The 15,172-nt window shown below is 54.2% G+C and overlaps 1 protein-coding gene across 4 annotated transcripts in view; it reads left to right on the forward strand.

Moving 5' to 3' along the window:
- Positions 1-1,426: 1,426 nt before the first annotated feature.
- LOC144945978 (uncharacterized) overlaps positions 1,427-15,172 on the forward strand; it is a 44,367-nt gene continuing 30,621 nt past the window's right edge. For all 4 annotated transcript variants that reach the window (XM_078874678.1, XM_078874676.1, XM_078874677.1 and 1 more), the window contains exons 1-3: positions 1,427-1,561; positions 12,759-13,678; positions 14,901-14,972. In XM_078874678.1, coding sequence (XP_078730804.1) covers positions 12,783-13,678; positions 14,901-14,972 — 968 coding nt within the window. In that variant the 5' untranslated portion in view covers positions 1,427-1,561; positions 12,759-12,782. The remainder of the gene's footprint in view (positions 1,562-12,758; positions 13,679-14,900; positions 14,973-15,172) is intronic.

Here is a 15,172-nt window from a genome sequence, read left to right on the forward strand (position 1 = left end):
AAGGTGGAACAGGCAGACGTGCACCATCGGGGTGGGATACGGGCCGGTCTGGCAGTCGCCGATACTCAACGCTGGGCCAAGGGTGAGTGGCACGTGGATTAGCATCATCGCGATCACATCAGAGATTAAAGAGGGGTGGGGGGGGGCTTTGGGACCCCCCTAGCGTTGCTCACCTGAGTCGGGGTGGGGGGGGGGGGTCCGGTGGGGTTGAAGGTGGAGAGGCAGGAAAGGTTGAAGGGAACATGCGGGGCATTTGGGGCATTTCCCAGGCGACTCTGTGTTACGGGGGTTTTGTTGTTTGTCCTATAAACACCCCCACAACGAACAACCACGCGCGTCTAGGAGCTCTCGACGTATCCTAGAGAGCAAGGCCGTATTTATTAAAATATATTGGGGGGGACACATCCCCCCACACATCCCCCCCAATATTCAAATATACTCAAAATGCCCCCCCCCCCCATATATTGCTATAAAATAGATTTCTGTTTTTATGATTGTGGTTATGGTTGTACTTTATTAACCCATAATCTCTGCCATTACAAACAATGAAACAAGAAAAGGTAAAAAAAAAACAGAGCAGTGTAATATAATACACTATTAGACATTATTGTAAAACATAAATAAAAAGTCCATCCTACGTGTTCGTGACTTTTTAAAAATATATTTTAGGCCGGAAATTCGTTTTCAAATTTAGATTCTTTTTTTTCTGGGGGGAGACACCCAGACCCCCTGGAATATTTGGTCCCCCCCTTCGTACGCCAGGGTGGACGTGCTCTCCGAATTGGGTGTCCCGAGTTGGCTTCCTGCTCACGGTCAGCATCGGTGACATGTGTGTGGCCTGATCGTCTGCCTCCCTGTGGCCGATTCGGCCGTAAATGAGGACTGTGTCTCGTGCGTTGTGTTAACATCCACGTTGGAGAGACAAAGGCGGACGGGCGTGGTACTAGCCACCCACTCCCTCGTGTGCTGGCCTTGATAAGTGCCGTCTAACAGCACTTGCCCTAAGTCTGTTAACAGCAATACGGGTGACCTTTTCCCTTGCATTTGTATGTGCTTGAGAGAGTGTATGTACACGTGTATGTTTGTTTTAGAGTGCTCGAGTGTATGTTGTTGTTGTTGAGTGTATGTTAGTTTATGTATGATAGTGAGAGAAAGTGGATGTGTTCGTGTAAGAGAGAGAGTGAGTGAGTGTATGTGCGCGGTGTGTTTCCGGGCTTCCACAGGGGCTCGCTAACAGCACAGAGCACTTGCCTACCAACAGCGCACGTCGGCTGCGCAGCGGGGTGCCTTTATCTGTAGCATTGTGTGAGCGAGCGAGAGAGCGAGAGAGCGGACGCCGCGTGTGAGTGAGTGAGTGCTTGTGAACAGGATGCCAACCCACGTGCCTCTCGCCGGCGCAGCACTGAGGATCCGTTCTGGCAGGAGGGGCGGAACGGACTTCTGACACGGACTTGTGTGTTGCTGCTGCTGCTGATGATGCCGATGATGATGATGCGTGTTTATTGTTCGGAGGAATTGCTGGGCAGTCAATAAGCACTTGCAAGAACAAGCAACATGTTATGTAAGTCATTGTACCATATGTTCGCGTCGAATGCGCGTTCAGCTTGACACACACATACGCGCGCGCATGTTCTGTGTAAACTTCGGCATCCGTGTACGTCTCGCACAGTGCGCGCTGCGTTGTTGTTCGTCGCCACGATCGCAGTGCAGCCACGGCTCCTCGCCGAGCCGCTGCCATCCCTCCACGATCCTGCGATGTCGTTCACAATTTTTTTGGCCATCGCGACTCCGTCGTCAAGACGTGGCCGCCGCTGGCCCCACGTCCTACCCCCCCCACCCCTAAGCCGGGACGTGTCCTGCCCAAGCCCCCGCGCCCCACGCCGCCTTCTCTTTCGCGGACAGAATTGCTCCTCCCAACAGCTGCGCGGTGTTCTCCGGCAAGCCGCGCGCTCGCTTTCCTCCTCGCTCTTTCTGCCCAAGTCCCAAGGATGCGTCTCGACCCCGCGCTTCTTTGTTGTACTTTCCAGTCCGTGAGCGCGTTGCACTTGATGTGTTCACGTGCCCTGCGCGTGTGCACAAAACAAAGACAAAGAAGCAGGGCTGCAATTGCTCGCTCACGTCACTGCCGGGGAAGGGCCTCTTGCTCCAAGCGAACCCTCGAGACGGCGTGTGGCCGACTCGTTCCACGTGCGTTGCTCAGACATGTCGCAGGCGGTGGCAGTACCCACACTTCACCCCACCAAACGCGTCCTTTCCCATCGACGAACTGGAGTTGTTACCGATGTTTACCTCTGGGTGGACAGAGGAGGCGGTGGTGTTTGTGGGTGATTCGAGAGACCTGCATTGTTCGAAGAGAGACAGAATCGGCCCGGAGATGACACCTGTGGATTGCCCATTGCGCCGACCATTAAGACCGCGACAGCTCCCTGCTGGAGATGAACGTCTGCCTGGATGCGGTGTAGGAGGGACACGTGGATGAGAGAACGTACGCAGGATATTTATTATTTATTATTACGACGACGCTTGTTTACCCAGGAAAGCCTCAACGAGTCTTGGTGACATCATTCGGACAATTAAGTGGGGCCATGGGGTAGGGCAGGGCACGTCACTGCTCGCAGGGATCATTGCCGATCGTCAAGTTTAATGACGGAACGACGACAGCCACGGATGGGAGCGGAACGCGTCCTGGGAGTTCCATCCACCACGGAGGAGATGGAGCAATGAGATCAGAAGATCGCGAGATATTGCGGCGGATTGGGAGTGGCCTTCATTCAGCAGTGGATTGATCATGGCTGACGATGTGTGATACCAATACGGAGATTGTAAACTTTATGGATGATGCATGTGGAATATGTTTCGCTATAGTACCTGCCCTATGCTAATTTACACGATATCAGTGGACAAGAAGTCCCCCAGATAAGAACATCCGACTTACGAACGAACCGCCATAAGATGAAACTATTTTTTTGCCATCCGACTTGCGAACGCTCGGTCGTACTTACGAACCGACCCGGGGAACTGGTTTGTTCGGCAGAGAATCCCGCTGGGAGTGTGTGCAAGTGATTGCGTGTTGGGAGCGGTAGTGTAGTGGGTGGTTAGCGCGCTGCGCTATGAACCCGGCGACCCGTGTTCGTTTCCCACTCACCAACACCGGTGATCATTATCTGAACCGGTCCTGAACTTCCCCTAGGTCGACTCAGCCTCAAATAGGTACCTGGTGTGCCGTGCCGGCCTTCATAGGGGCTCACTCACATCACTTTCCCCGACAGTCTTATTAATGGCTATATGGGGGGATTTTTGGCCTCGTGTGCGCTCACGTGCGCGTGTGCGTGGGAAATTGTGGAGACTCATTAATCCCCTTCCGACAAGCAAGCCAGCATCAGGACTCAAGGAAAGTGAAAGTAAAACCTTGTTTTTCATGTTACTTTAGCTCATGTTTTATTTACTATACAGTATTTATTACAGTATGATGTGCAAATGTCCAATATTTCTTATTTATGAGTTTAACAGTGCTTCTCTTTTTTGTTGAACCGTAACACATTTTAGAACACTGACCCATGTACAATCAAATATTGAGTTTCGAGATTAGAACAACTCGACTTACGAACGGGTCTCATTAATGTAACCCGTTTATAAGTACATCGTCCGCGATATTTATATTTATGCAGCATGATCAGTTGTAAAAATAACATATCTCAGGATACTTTAAAGCAAAAATGTAGTTCCAAAGTACAGCCTAATGTCAATCCACTGCTGGATTAAGGCATCCACGAGCTGCCAGTTTTGGTTGTTGTTTGATCATACTTCACCACCTTGGTCAGTGGAACTCTCGGACAGTGTTGACATCTTAAATCCTCTCCGTTTAACAACGTTTGGTCTAATTTGGGCTGTTCCCCTTTGGCTATGAATGAGCCACCCTGCTGTTACAGTTCTTTAACAGCCGTCTCCTTTTCATTCCCGGGGGCTTAAAACTTTTTTTTATGTATATAAAGGCCCCTCCTTATGAGTGCATATTGATATTGTTGTTGGTGTTATTAGTATTAAAACCCCGAAGCCATGTATCGGAGGGCTGCGTGACACAACCTGCGCATCAGCGCATCTCGGCGTCCGTGCGTTTCGCTGGCAGCCCTGCCGCTCGGTGCGGACGATCCGGAGTTCCGTTTCACAAGAACACATCCCGTGTTGTGCAAAGCTCTCGTTCAGCTAGCCGGGATTTCATCACGAAAACAGCCAGACACGCTACTAGGCTCACTTAGGTCACCGCCGTTTTCAGCTTATTAAAACAATTTCCACGCATTTGAATTATCGAGCGAGATGCGTATTGCGGTAAAAAACATATTTTGGACAATGACATTCAAAAACCCACGGGTCTATCCAGTGCTGCGTCACGGGGCCTCGTGAGCCTGCAATGCCACACTCCGTCTCACTCCTGCGCGCAAACGTATTTCATCGCTATTCCACACATGTACGTATAATACACCAACTCACTGTACGCGAAACGGTGGGTCTCTATGCGAGTCTATGGGTCTCTCAGAAAGTCTAGGGGTCTCAGTGAGTCAAAAGTCTATAGGTTTCTAAATAACTTAATGGGTCTCTGAGTATATGGTTTTCTATTTAGTTTTTGGGTCTCTAAGTGAGTACGTGGGTGACTGTTTTAGTCTATGGGTCTCTATGTAAGTTCATGGGTCTCTACGAGAGTTGTAAGTCTATGGGTCACTATGCGGATCTATGGGTCTCCGTGCAAGTCATTGACAACCGGGCTGAGGTCATCAACATCGCTACATTTGAGAGCCCAGTTTAACCAGAGTCATCTTGAACCTGGATTCGAACCCAGAACCTCAGCAGTGCTGGCTCAGCGATCTGACACCCCGAGCCACTCAGCCACCTCGGTTACCACTTTGTGTGTTTGAAATCTCGCCTACAGTGGGAAACCCGACTGGATATTTGGTCGAATGACAATTCTGTATACGAATTAGCAATACCACATTGCAGGCAGCATTGCTATTTACTACTATATACTATTTAATTTTTACCAGGTAAGGCCCACTCAGCTATATAGCTTTTTTTCGGAAGTGATCTGGCCACAAATGATAGCACAACGAAGTGGCTTATCATCATGCGGAAATTTATTGCAGCCAAATACTCTGAACGCGTGTTTGTACATGTGGAGGAAAAACCCAGAGGACCCGGAGAAAAATCCACGCGACCACAGGGAGAACATGCAAACTCCAAATATACAGGGTCAGGATCGAACCCACGACCTCCTGCATACCAAGCGAGGTAGTTAACATCTCGCCACCGCGGCGCCCTCTGTGTAACTCCAGGTATGCATATCTCAATATATCTCAATATGCATACCTGTAATTAGTTGTAGAGACATAAAGAGGAACGCGTGGATGAGAGAGCATACGCGGGTTAGGGACGCAATTCAACCTGCTTCGAAATGTGAGTGGGCTGGACGCGCCACTAAAGTAGATGATGGTCGGTGGCCAGAACAAGGACAGAGTGAAGGAGTTGGGTGATTATTTCGAAGCACCATGAAGAAGAAAGGGTAGCGGTTGCCTGGGGGAAGACCTTCCGCAGTAGATTGACTGGCCGATGTTTGTTGACGACCCCTAATGGATATGTAGTCTTCTTCTTGTAGCGCATGGCAATTAGGTGCAAGTTACACGGCCAGGTTTACGTTTGTGAGCCGGGCGATAATAGCTGCGGGAACAGCGACACGAACTCGGTCCGCCGGAGGAGCGGGCGCACGACGCAGCTGTTGGCGACGTGGTCCACTGTTTGATTCTGGTGGCCGCAGTCCCTGCACTGTGTGAGGAGGAGGAGGGGGGGTCATCCTTAATGTCCTACTCGTTGAAGAGGCGTGCGCAGTGACCGGTCGCTGTCGTGAAGTGCGGCGGATCGAGAGCCGCCGTGCGGAAGCAGCGCAGCAGCGGCCCTCCGTGCGGATTTTACTCGGAAGCTGCGATTTTTAGTAGATGTCCAAAAATACGAATGACCGGTAACTAATGCGGCCGGCGCACACGCGCACACACAAGACGCGCGCGCGCACACAGAGACGCGGAGAGCGCTGTCCGTGTGTGATGCAGTCTGCTTGTGCTGGGGGAGCGCGGAGGCGAAGCGGAGCCCGGCTCGCGCGGCTGTCCTTACAAAGGCAACACTCGCGGCACTCATCAATGAATCATCACGCGGTGGCTACCAGCGTCACGGAGCACCCGGGCGCTCGTTGAGCAGGGGACCTCGAACGCACTCGACTGGCGGCGCGCGAACTGTGTTTGTAAGCAGCGCACATGGGGCGTCTACAGAGTGCGTGTGTGCGTGTGCGTGCGTGTGTGTTGTGGGGAGCGATAGTGTAGCGGTTAGCGCGCTGTGCTATGAACCCGGCGACACGGGTTCGATTCCCGCGTACTGCCAACATCAGTGACAATTATCTGAACCGGTCCAGGGGCCTCCCCTAGGTCGACTCAGCCTCAAATGAGTACCTGATGCGGTGTGTAAACATTGCCACTAGGGAGACAAAGGCGGTCGGGCGTGGTGCTGGCCCGCCCACCCCCTCGGGTGATGTTTATATTTTGTGTGTGTGTGTTGATGGTGCCACTGTGCTCTGTTCTTATGCATTGGGGAGAGAGAGAGAGTTCGTGGTAGCTTTGCTGTTCCTCCGTTGAAGGAGCACAGACCACAGTGGGTTTACTTTATGGTCCAGAGTTTGGGTTGCATGGCCACACTCGCACTCTTGCGGTGTGTCTTGAGTTCCCCATTCATCACGGAGATGTGCCCATCGGCCTTGTTGATGCTCTGATGTGGTTGATGATTACAATCGAGTCTTCGAGGAGTGTCAGAGCCAGATGAGAGAAGAGAGATGCGGACGAGAGAGATTTCGCGACATGCGATGCGGACAAGAGCTCGTGCCGTAGCGAGATGAGATAAATGTGTAATGAGATGATTGTCTATTTGATTGTGTTTTTCCATTTTGATGGGACTTTGTACGACAAACGTTGAAATTTATAAGGGCACGGGGTGACCAATAAGGTCTGAATTGGTCTGCAATAAGGTAGGGCACTGATATGGGGCTGAGAGGTATGGAGATTCATCGGGATGTTTATATTCCGATCCGAGTTCGAGGCGATATTTTGTTCGTCCCTAATTTCTGCACGGGGCCCCTCTGACCCACTTGGGTCCCCAAACCTTCGCCTCGTCTGCCAGTGCCTCTCGCTCCGCTCTCGTGTGTGAGCTCGAAGGCTTGGGCCGCCCCCACGGCGCCGCGAAACCGGTGACTCGGGTGCAATTACCCGCTCAATAACGAGTATCTGAACCGGTTTGGGGCCTCCTCTCGGTCGACTCGGCCTTAAAATGAGCACCTGGTGTGGTATGAACATCGCCACTAGGGGGACGAAGGTGGCCGGGCGTGATGCTGCCCACCTACAGCCTCGCGTGCTGCTCGCTAACAGCACTCGCCCCCAGAAGTCTGTTGAGGCTATATGGGGGACCTTTATCCTGTGTGTTCACCTGCCATGTGCTGTGCATAAGGGCATACGGGTGGTTCGTGGGCCAGTGTGCTTAGCGGCTGTGTTCCAGCATTAATAGGCGCTCCCAAGTGACCTCGTCCTCACAATTTGGCGGTGACGTGGCCCGAGTGGTCGCGCGTTCGCCTCTGGTTGCAGCAGTTCCACGGTTCGACAACAGCAGACCGCCCTGGTTAATACTGCGGTGTGCAATAACCGTGGACGTTAAAGATCCCGTGACGACATTCGCAAGAGTGCCAGGCGTCAGGGTCAGTAGTTGTCCAAATCCGAGAATTAGCCGCAAATTACTCAATTGGGATTACACACGACAGCACCAATCATCGCCCCGACTGGCAGTCTGGATGCTCCAGGTCACTCTTGCAAGTGACACTCACCCCTGGCCTCTCGGCTTCTCACCTGGTTTAAACAAAATATATCTCAAACTTGAAACATCTCGACCGTGCCATCACGTGCGCTCACGAGCCGATCGCCATCTCAACAGGGTGTTCGCTAACAGCACTTGCAGCCTGGATGAGCACACGACGCGTGATGTGCGTCTCAGTGTGTTGTTTTCACCCGTGCTTGCTAACAGCATTTGCAATCTGTAAGGGCATACAGGTGCTGTGTCCCTTGTATGTGTGTGTGTCTCGTGCTCCGTGTATGTGTGTGTCTCGTGCTCCGTGTGTGTGTGTGTGTCGTGCTCCGTGTGTGTGTGCCCGCGTGTATGTGTGTGTGTCTCGTGCTCCGTGTGTGTGTGTGTGTCGTGCTCCGTGTGTGTGTGCCCGCGTGTGTGTGTGTGGGGAACGGTAGTGCAGCGGCTAGCGCGCTGCGCTACGAACCCAGCGACCCGAGTTCGATTCCCGCTGACGGCCAACACCCAGTGACGATTATTTGAACCGGTCATGAGCCTCCCCTCGGTCAAACGAGTACTTGGTGCGGTGTGTAAACATCGCCACCAGTGAGACAAAGGCGGCCGGGGGTGGTGCTCGCCACCCACCCCGTCGTGTGCCGTGGCGGCCTTCATCGGTGCTCGCTAACAGCACTTGCCCCGACAGTCTGTTAAGGCTGCACGGGAGACCTTTGCGTGTGTGTATGTACCCGTGTGTGTACCCTGTGGAGGAGGCTCGTGAAGGACGCTGCTACTGGGCAGTTGGAGGCAGTCGCCCTCCAACAACAACTGAGGGCAGAGGAGCAACGCTCACAACAACCGGGCGGATAAAATATAGCAAGTTGGCACAGTAGGGGGTACAGCTGGGGCACCTGCCAGCCATCTCAGTCAGTCAACCCATGGAACCTGCAGGGTCTGTCCCGTGACCTCCTGCAAGCGAGCCTTCGACACTTCACGTGGCTTCAAAGTGCACCTGGCCTGGCACAGGCGCCATGGTGACGTCACCGTCACTTCGTGGCGAACGGCGGGGTATTGGTGTACCCGTGCTCCGTGTGTGGGTGTCTATCCGTATGTGTGTGGTCATGCTTTGTGTGTGCGTGTGTCTCTCCGTGTGTGTGTACCCGTGTGTGTGTGTGTACCAGTTCTCCATGTATGTGCGTGTGTACCCGTGCGTGTGTACCCGTGCATGTGTACCTGTGTGTGTGTGGGACAAGCGTCTATGATGTTTCCTGGCCAAACCCCATTTGGTGGAGGAGCCAGGAGACCCTGGCTCCACCACAAACAACCAAAAACCACTGCGGGTGGCCACGGAGGAGAGGCTGTCACTCCGCTGGACCGGTACCGCCTGGATCTCTGTGGTATTCAGGAGGTCCGGTGGACCGGCTCTGGCTCCTGCCACTATGAGGGGTGGACAGTCCTCTACTCGGGGCAGGAGACTGCCAAACAACAGGGAGAGGCTCTTCTTCTGAACAAAATAATGAAGGGGTCGTGGGAGCGTGGCGGTGAGGTATGGGAAGCTGTAAACCCCAGGCTACTTTGGGCTCGCCTTCCCATCAACCAGAGGTGAGGTGTGGTGGTCGTGGTTACTCATGTCCCCACCGAAGACGAACATCCATGGAGGGATGCAGGCAAGGCCGATGAGTCAGATGCCTTCTATGACCTCCTGTCACAGGTGTTAGCTAAAGTGGCATCATCCTCCATTCCTCCTGATGTCGAGGGGAAATGGGCGAAGTTTAAGACTGTGGCTCATGCAGCTGCAATGGCTGCTTTGGGTACACGGTCCAGACCTCCCCAGACACCCTGGCTGACAGAGGAGGTGTTCAGGCTGGCTGAGAAAAAGCGACAGGCCCACTCTCATCGTCTACAGCATCCTACATCAGAGAATGAGGAGGCTTACCGCAGCCTTGGCTCGGAGGTTCGGAGAGCCATGAGGCGCTGCAAGGATGGGTGGTGGTTGCGGGTTGCTGAGGAGATGGAGTCTGCCTCAATGACCCGCGATCACAAATCACTCTATACTGTAACTCGATCAAAAAGTAATTTGCATAGCCACACCTATTACCATCATTAGGGGATATAACGGTGATCCAATCTCCGACCCCCAGGAACAGGTTTGCAGATTTTCTGAGCATTTCTGTGAGGTCCTGGGGGAGGGGAAATCCCTCAGCCGGGAAAACATCGTGGAACAAAGTGGGAATGACCCTGCTGAGGCTGCGGTGCCTCAAACATTGGAAGAAGTTACCCCCTGTGAGTGGCTGGCTGAGGTGCCATCTTTTGAGGAAGTACTGAAGGCGATCAAGAGTCTGAGATCAGGAAAGGCACTGGGCAGAGATGATCTCCCAAGCGGAATGCTGAGAGAGGGTGGCGATTGTGCACAGAATGCCCTATATGACATCATAACAACAGTCTTGACTACTGAACGGGTTCCACAGGATTGGAAGGATGTCCTGGTGGTCCCCCTCTTCAAGAAGGGGGACTGCTCAGACTGTAACAACTACAGGGGCATCTCACTCCTCAGTGTGCCGGGAAAGGTCCTGGCAAGGATTATTTAACATCGCCTTTCCAGGCATGCTGAGGAGAGGCTTGCGGAGCCCCAATGCAGTTTCAGGAAAGGGCGGTCCTGCACAGAAGCCATATTTTCTGTCCGTCTGCTACAGCAGAGGTGTAGGGAATTCCAACAGGACCTACATCTCTGCTTTATTGACCGGGTCAAGGCCATCAGTAGGCCTGGGCTCTGGGTTGTTCTTCGTGCTTTCGGAGTCCCTGACTCTCTCATTAAGGACCTTCATGATGGTGAGCGGGCCCGGGTAGAATTACGTGGTTGGGAGTCAGAGCCATTCCCTGTTCACCTTGGGGTGCGACAGGGCTGTCCTCTGGCTCCCACATTATTTAACATTTTTTTTGACCACGTAGTTCGTGAATCCTTCGATGGCTGTACCAGAGGAATTTCCATCTGGTACAGATACAATGGGAGGCTGATTGATGCCCGGGTGCGGTCAAGGGATAGCTCCCTATTGGTCAACCATGTTACGTATGCCGATGATCTGGTAATTGCTGCTCACTCAGAGGAGGAGTTGGAGGCACTGCTGCTGAACTTGGAGCTTGCCACTAAGAGGTGGGGCCTTACCATCAGCCCCACCAAAACTAAGCACCTGCCTGGGCATTTTGTATCATCTGACACTCCACCCCCACAACTCCCAATTGGTGATAGGGCAGTTGTGGAGAGAGTGGAGAGTTTCCCATAGCTGGGCAGTATACTCATGACCGGCTCCGGTTTAACAGCAGAGGTCTTACTCCAAATCAGTCGAGCGGCATTATCTTCTCATCGGTTGCGTAACGCCGTGTGGAAGCTACCTGGTCTGTCGCTCCGCACGAAGCTTCAGGTCTTCTCGGCCACGGCCATTCCCTCCCTTCTCTACGCTTGCGAAACATGGACCCCCCTGATCGAACATCTTCGCCAGTTAGAAACATTTAGGCTGGCCTGCCTACGATCCATCCTGGGTTTAACCAGGCTGGATTGTGTGAGGAGCTCCCAAATCCTGAAAGATCTGGACAAAGTCCCATTGGTGAGCTTCTCCGGCAGGCAAGGCTGCGTTGGCTGGGTCATGTAGCCCGCATGCCCAGCCACCGCATGCCTAAATAGCTTTGTTCAGCCGGATAGAGGGGGCTAAACGGGCACAGCATGAGCTAGAGAAGAGATGGAGTGATGTGGTACAGGAGGATGTGGAGCTGAGTGGACTTGCCGATGAGTGGTACCAGCAGTGTCAAGATCGGCCTCTGTGGAGGAGGCGGTGAAGGACGCTACTGGGCAGTTGGAGGCAGTCGCCCTCCAACAACAACGGAGGGCGGAGGAGCGACGCTCACAACAACGAGCGGAGCGCTGGGTAGCTACAGCACAGCAAGTTGGCACAGTAGAGGGCACAGGTGGTGCATCAGCCAGGCATCTCAGCCAGTAGACGCGTGTCACCTTGGTCTGCCCCGTGACCTCCTGCCAGCGGGCGTTCGACACTTCACGTGGCCTCAACATGCACATAGCCTGGCACAAGCGTCGGGGTGACGTCACCGCCACTTAGTGGCAAATGGTAGTTGTTGTTGTTGTGTTGTTGTGTACCCGTGTGTGTGTGTACCCGTGTGTGTGTACCCGTGTGTGTGTGTACCCGTGCTTCAGCCGACCGGCAGGAAGCACAATCCACTCTGCTGAATCATGCGACACGCCACGCCACGCCGCTCGCAGCCACCGCTGCTGCGCACGGGAAGCGCGGCCAAGCGAGATACGGGAGCGCCCACTTCCCGAGCTGCGCCACACGCACTCGGACACACGGCCACACGCAATGCCACACGCACTCGGACACATGCACTGCCACACATACTCGGACACACGGCCACACGCACTGCTACACATACTCGGACACACGGACACACGCACTTGGACACACGGCCACACACACTGGACACACGGACACACACACTTGGACACACAGCCACACGCACTCAGGTATCCGGTCACACTTCCCCTGTGCCGCTGCTGATCGAGTCATGCACGCGTTAACTTTGTGGTTCGAAAGCTGCGTTCTGATAAGCTCGCAAGTGTCCACGTTATAGACCGGCGTTGCGACTCTGATCGTCACCATTGTGTTGTTATCGCATCGGGTGCTGGACTTGGCCATAACTATTTTTGAACAGAGAATTTTTAAAATATCAACATTAACTGGCTTGGAAATTATTGTCGGCGAGCGCGTGCGAGACTTTGTATTATTGTGGATGTGAACTGGCCCGCCGCTTGGGGTGCAGGTTCATTCCACCACTGGATCTGCAACGCCGGAGCGATTTCTGTAAATTTAATAGACCTCCTCTTTTTGTGACCATAGCGTAGCCTGGGAGGGGAGGTCCGTATGGAGCTCGCAGAGGAAGAAGGCAGGAGGAGCCTCCAGGCCGGACTCCACAGACGCGGCGACGGTGGCGCCGGTGGCACCACGGATACTGAGCCGGCCCGGCTCCACCGCCGTCCTGAGACCCAAGGCCTCGATGGATCGAACCGCGGGTCGAGCGCCCGGGGACGACGAGGCGAGCGCTCCCTCGCGACGGCCGGCGAGGAGGAGAGAGCCCCGGCGAGGGGTGAGGCTCAGGAGGAGGACGGGAGTTGCGTGGACGATGTCGGGATGAGCGATCGTGGCGGAGGTATCGCCCACGCGGCCGCCGCTCCGGAGCGACGCGAGTGGAGTCCCGCGCGGAGGAACAGCCACGGTGATGACGACGATGGTGGTGATGCCGATAATGAAGGAGATGATGATGATGATGAGAGGGAGGAGGAGGATGAGGACCTCAAACAGTCTGAGGAGGTGGACTTAACATCCACAGGAGGAGGAGGAGGCGGTAGACCGTACCGTCACGGCCGCCAACTCAAGGATGATAAAGGCGACCTCCTGAGATACCTCTACCTGACGTGCGGCACGGACGGAATCGCGGACGGAATCGCGGATAGAATTTCTGGTGAGATCACGGATGGGATCACCGGTGGGATCGCAGATCGGACCGTGGATGGCGTCGTGGACGGGATCACAGACGGGATCACGGATGGAATTGCGACTGGGATCACGGATGAGATCACGGATGGGATCGCAACTGGGATCATGGCGGCCGGGGACAGCGCCGCGACCGCGTGGGCCGGAGACGATGTGGGCGGTGGGGGCCCCCGTGGCGGGCAGGAGCGGTCGTGCCGCGATGCTGCCGCCGGGAGCGACGCGCCGAGCCAGGGCGACGCGTCGGGCGAGGAGACGTGGGATCGGAGGTGAGGCCGCCGCTCTGCTCGCGTCTTCCTACTCACGGGGAGGGGGGGGCAGGTTGTCTCCGGGCACTCCTGTTTAATGCCACGCGGCAAAATAACAACAACAACAACAATGAGCGTATCTTCCAGATTGTGAGATGGACCTTTTTAAGTTCGACTGTTTGAAAGAAGAGGTCGGGGGTGCGTCGCCACGAAGGATGTTTTACAGGAGAGGGTGAGACCGATCTCAGCGGATGATCGGTGAACGATGAGGATGGGCGGCAAATCTGTGTCACTTTTATTAAAGCTGGGGGGGCACCGGGGGGGGGGGGCACCTGGGGGGGGGGCGCCGGGAGGGGGCACCGGGGGGGGGCACCGGGGGGGGCACCCCATACAAAACTCTGGGGGAAGGCAGGACGCACCGGACGTTAACAACACTTTAAAACAAACGATAAACAGAGGGAGTGGCGATACGGTCTGCTTGCTTCTGTCGTGCAGTCAGCTCAAGGAACGTTGATGTCGGTTACCCAGGGGCGAACTCAAGAGACCAAGATGCGGTCTCATTTTGCGTGGGTGATATGGGCTCTCGCCTCCCCCTAATTCTACTCATCTACTCAAGATTGTTTACGTTTTTTGTCCAGCCGCGTCCCGGCTACTGCAGGCAGATCGTGCACCGCCGAGTGAAGCGTGTAGGCTAAAAGACGCGTGCCCGTCGAGAACACGTGCGATCGTGGATGCCCGGGCTAGATCATTCAAGGTGGATCGGGATTAAAATGAGGAAGCGGAGAGGAGAATTTGAGCAGGCAGGAGCAAGCCGGAGTTCTTTTGATAATGAAACGAAGCGATCCATGAGAGGAAAGTTTTCAATCGGTACGTATTGCAACGCTGTTGAGAAATATGGACCGCGGCAAGGAAAATAATTTAAACAAATGCAACCGTAAGACTTTTAGGGTGTTGTTATCTACGAGGAGGAGGGTCAAAATTACGACCCGGTGACCCCTGTTCCATTCTTGCGTGGCTGACATCCGTTGGCGAGAGTGATGTCTGCAGCAGGTCCTGGGGCACATCCCATTCCCCCACCCCCCCTTTGCCAAACCAGCGTGATGAAGTATCGACAAACAACCCCCCCCCCCCCGACTGATACGGCGTGGGGGGGGGAGTGGACGACCTTCGTCCAGCACGGTGGGTTGATTGACGGAGCGATGAGCGTGTGAAATCCGCCGTCTGTGTTGGCTGCGGTGCGCAGAGAAGCGGGGACGGTGATGCTGCTGGAGGGAGCCGAGTTCAAGGAGGAGTGGCAGGATGAAGATTTCCCCATGTGAGTTTGTAGCTTAGTTTGCAAGTTTTTTTTTGCTGTGACCAGGTGAAAACTCAAGGGATCAGGATTGAGTCTCATCTGCAAGCATGACCGTGATGCATTTGGCTGCTAGTACCAGGCGGCGATTATTGCTGATGCTGTGTGTGTAATCCTAATTGAGTAATTTGCGGTGTAAATTTCGATTTTGGCAAGTTTGAAAA

This window comes from Lampetra fluviatilis, chromosome 39, assembly GCF_964198595.1.
Source record: "Lampetra fluviatilis chromosome 39, kcLamFluv1.1, whole genome shotgun sequence".
NCBI lineage: Eukaryota > Metazoa > Chordata > Hyperoartia > Petromyzontiformes > Petromyzontidae > Lampetra > Lampetra fluviatilis.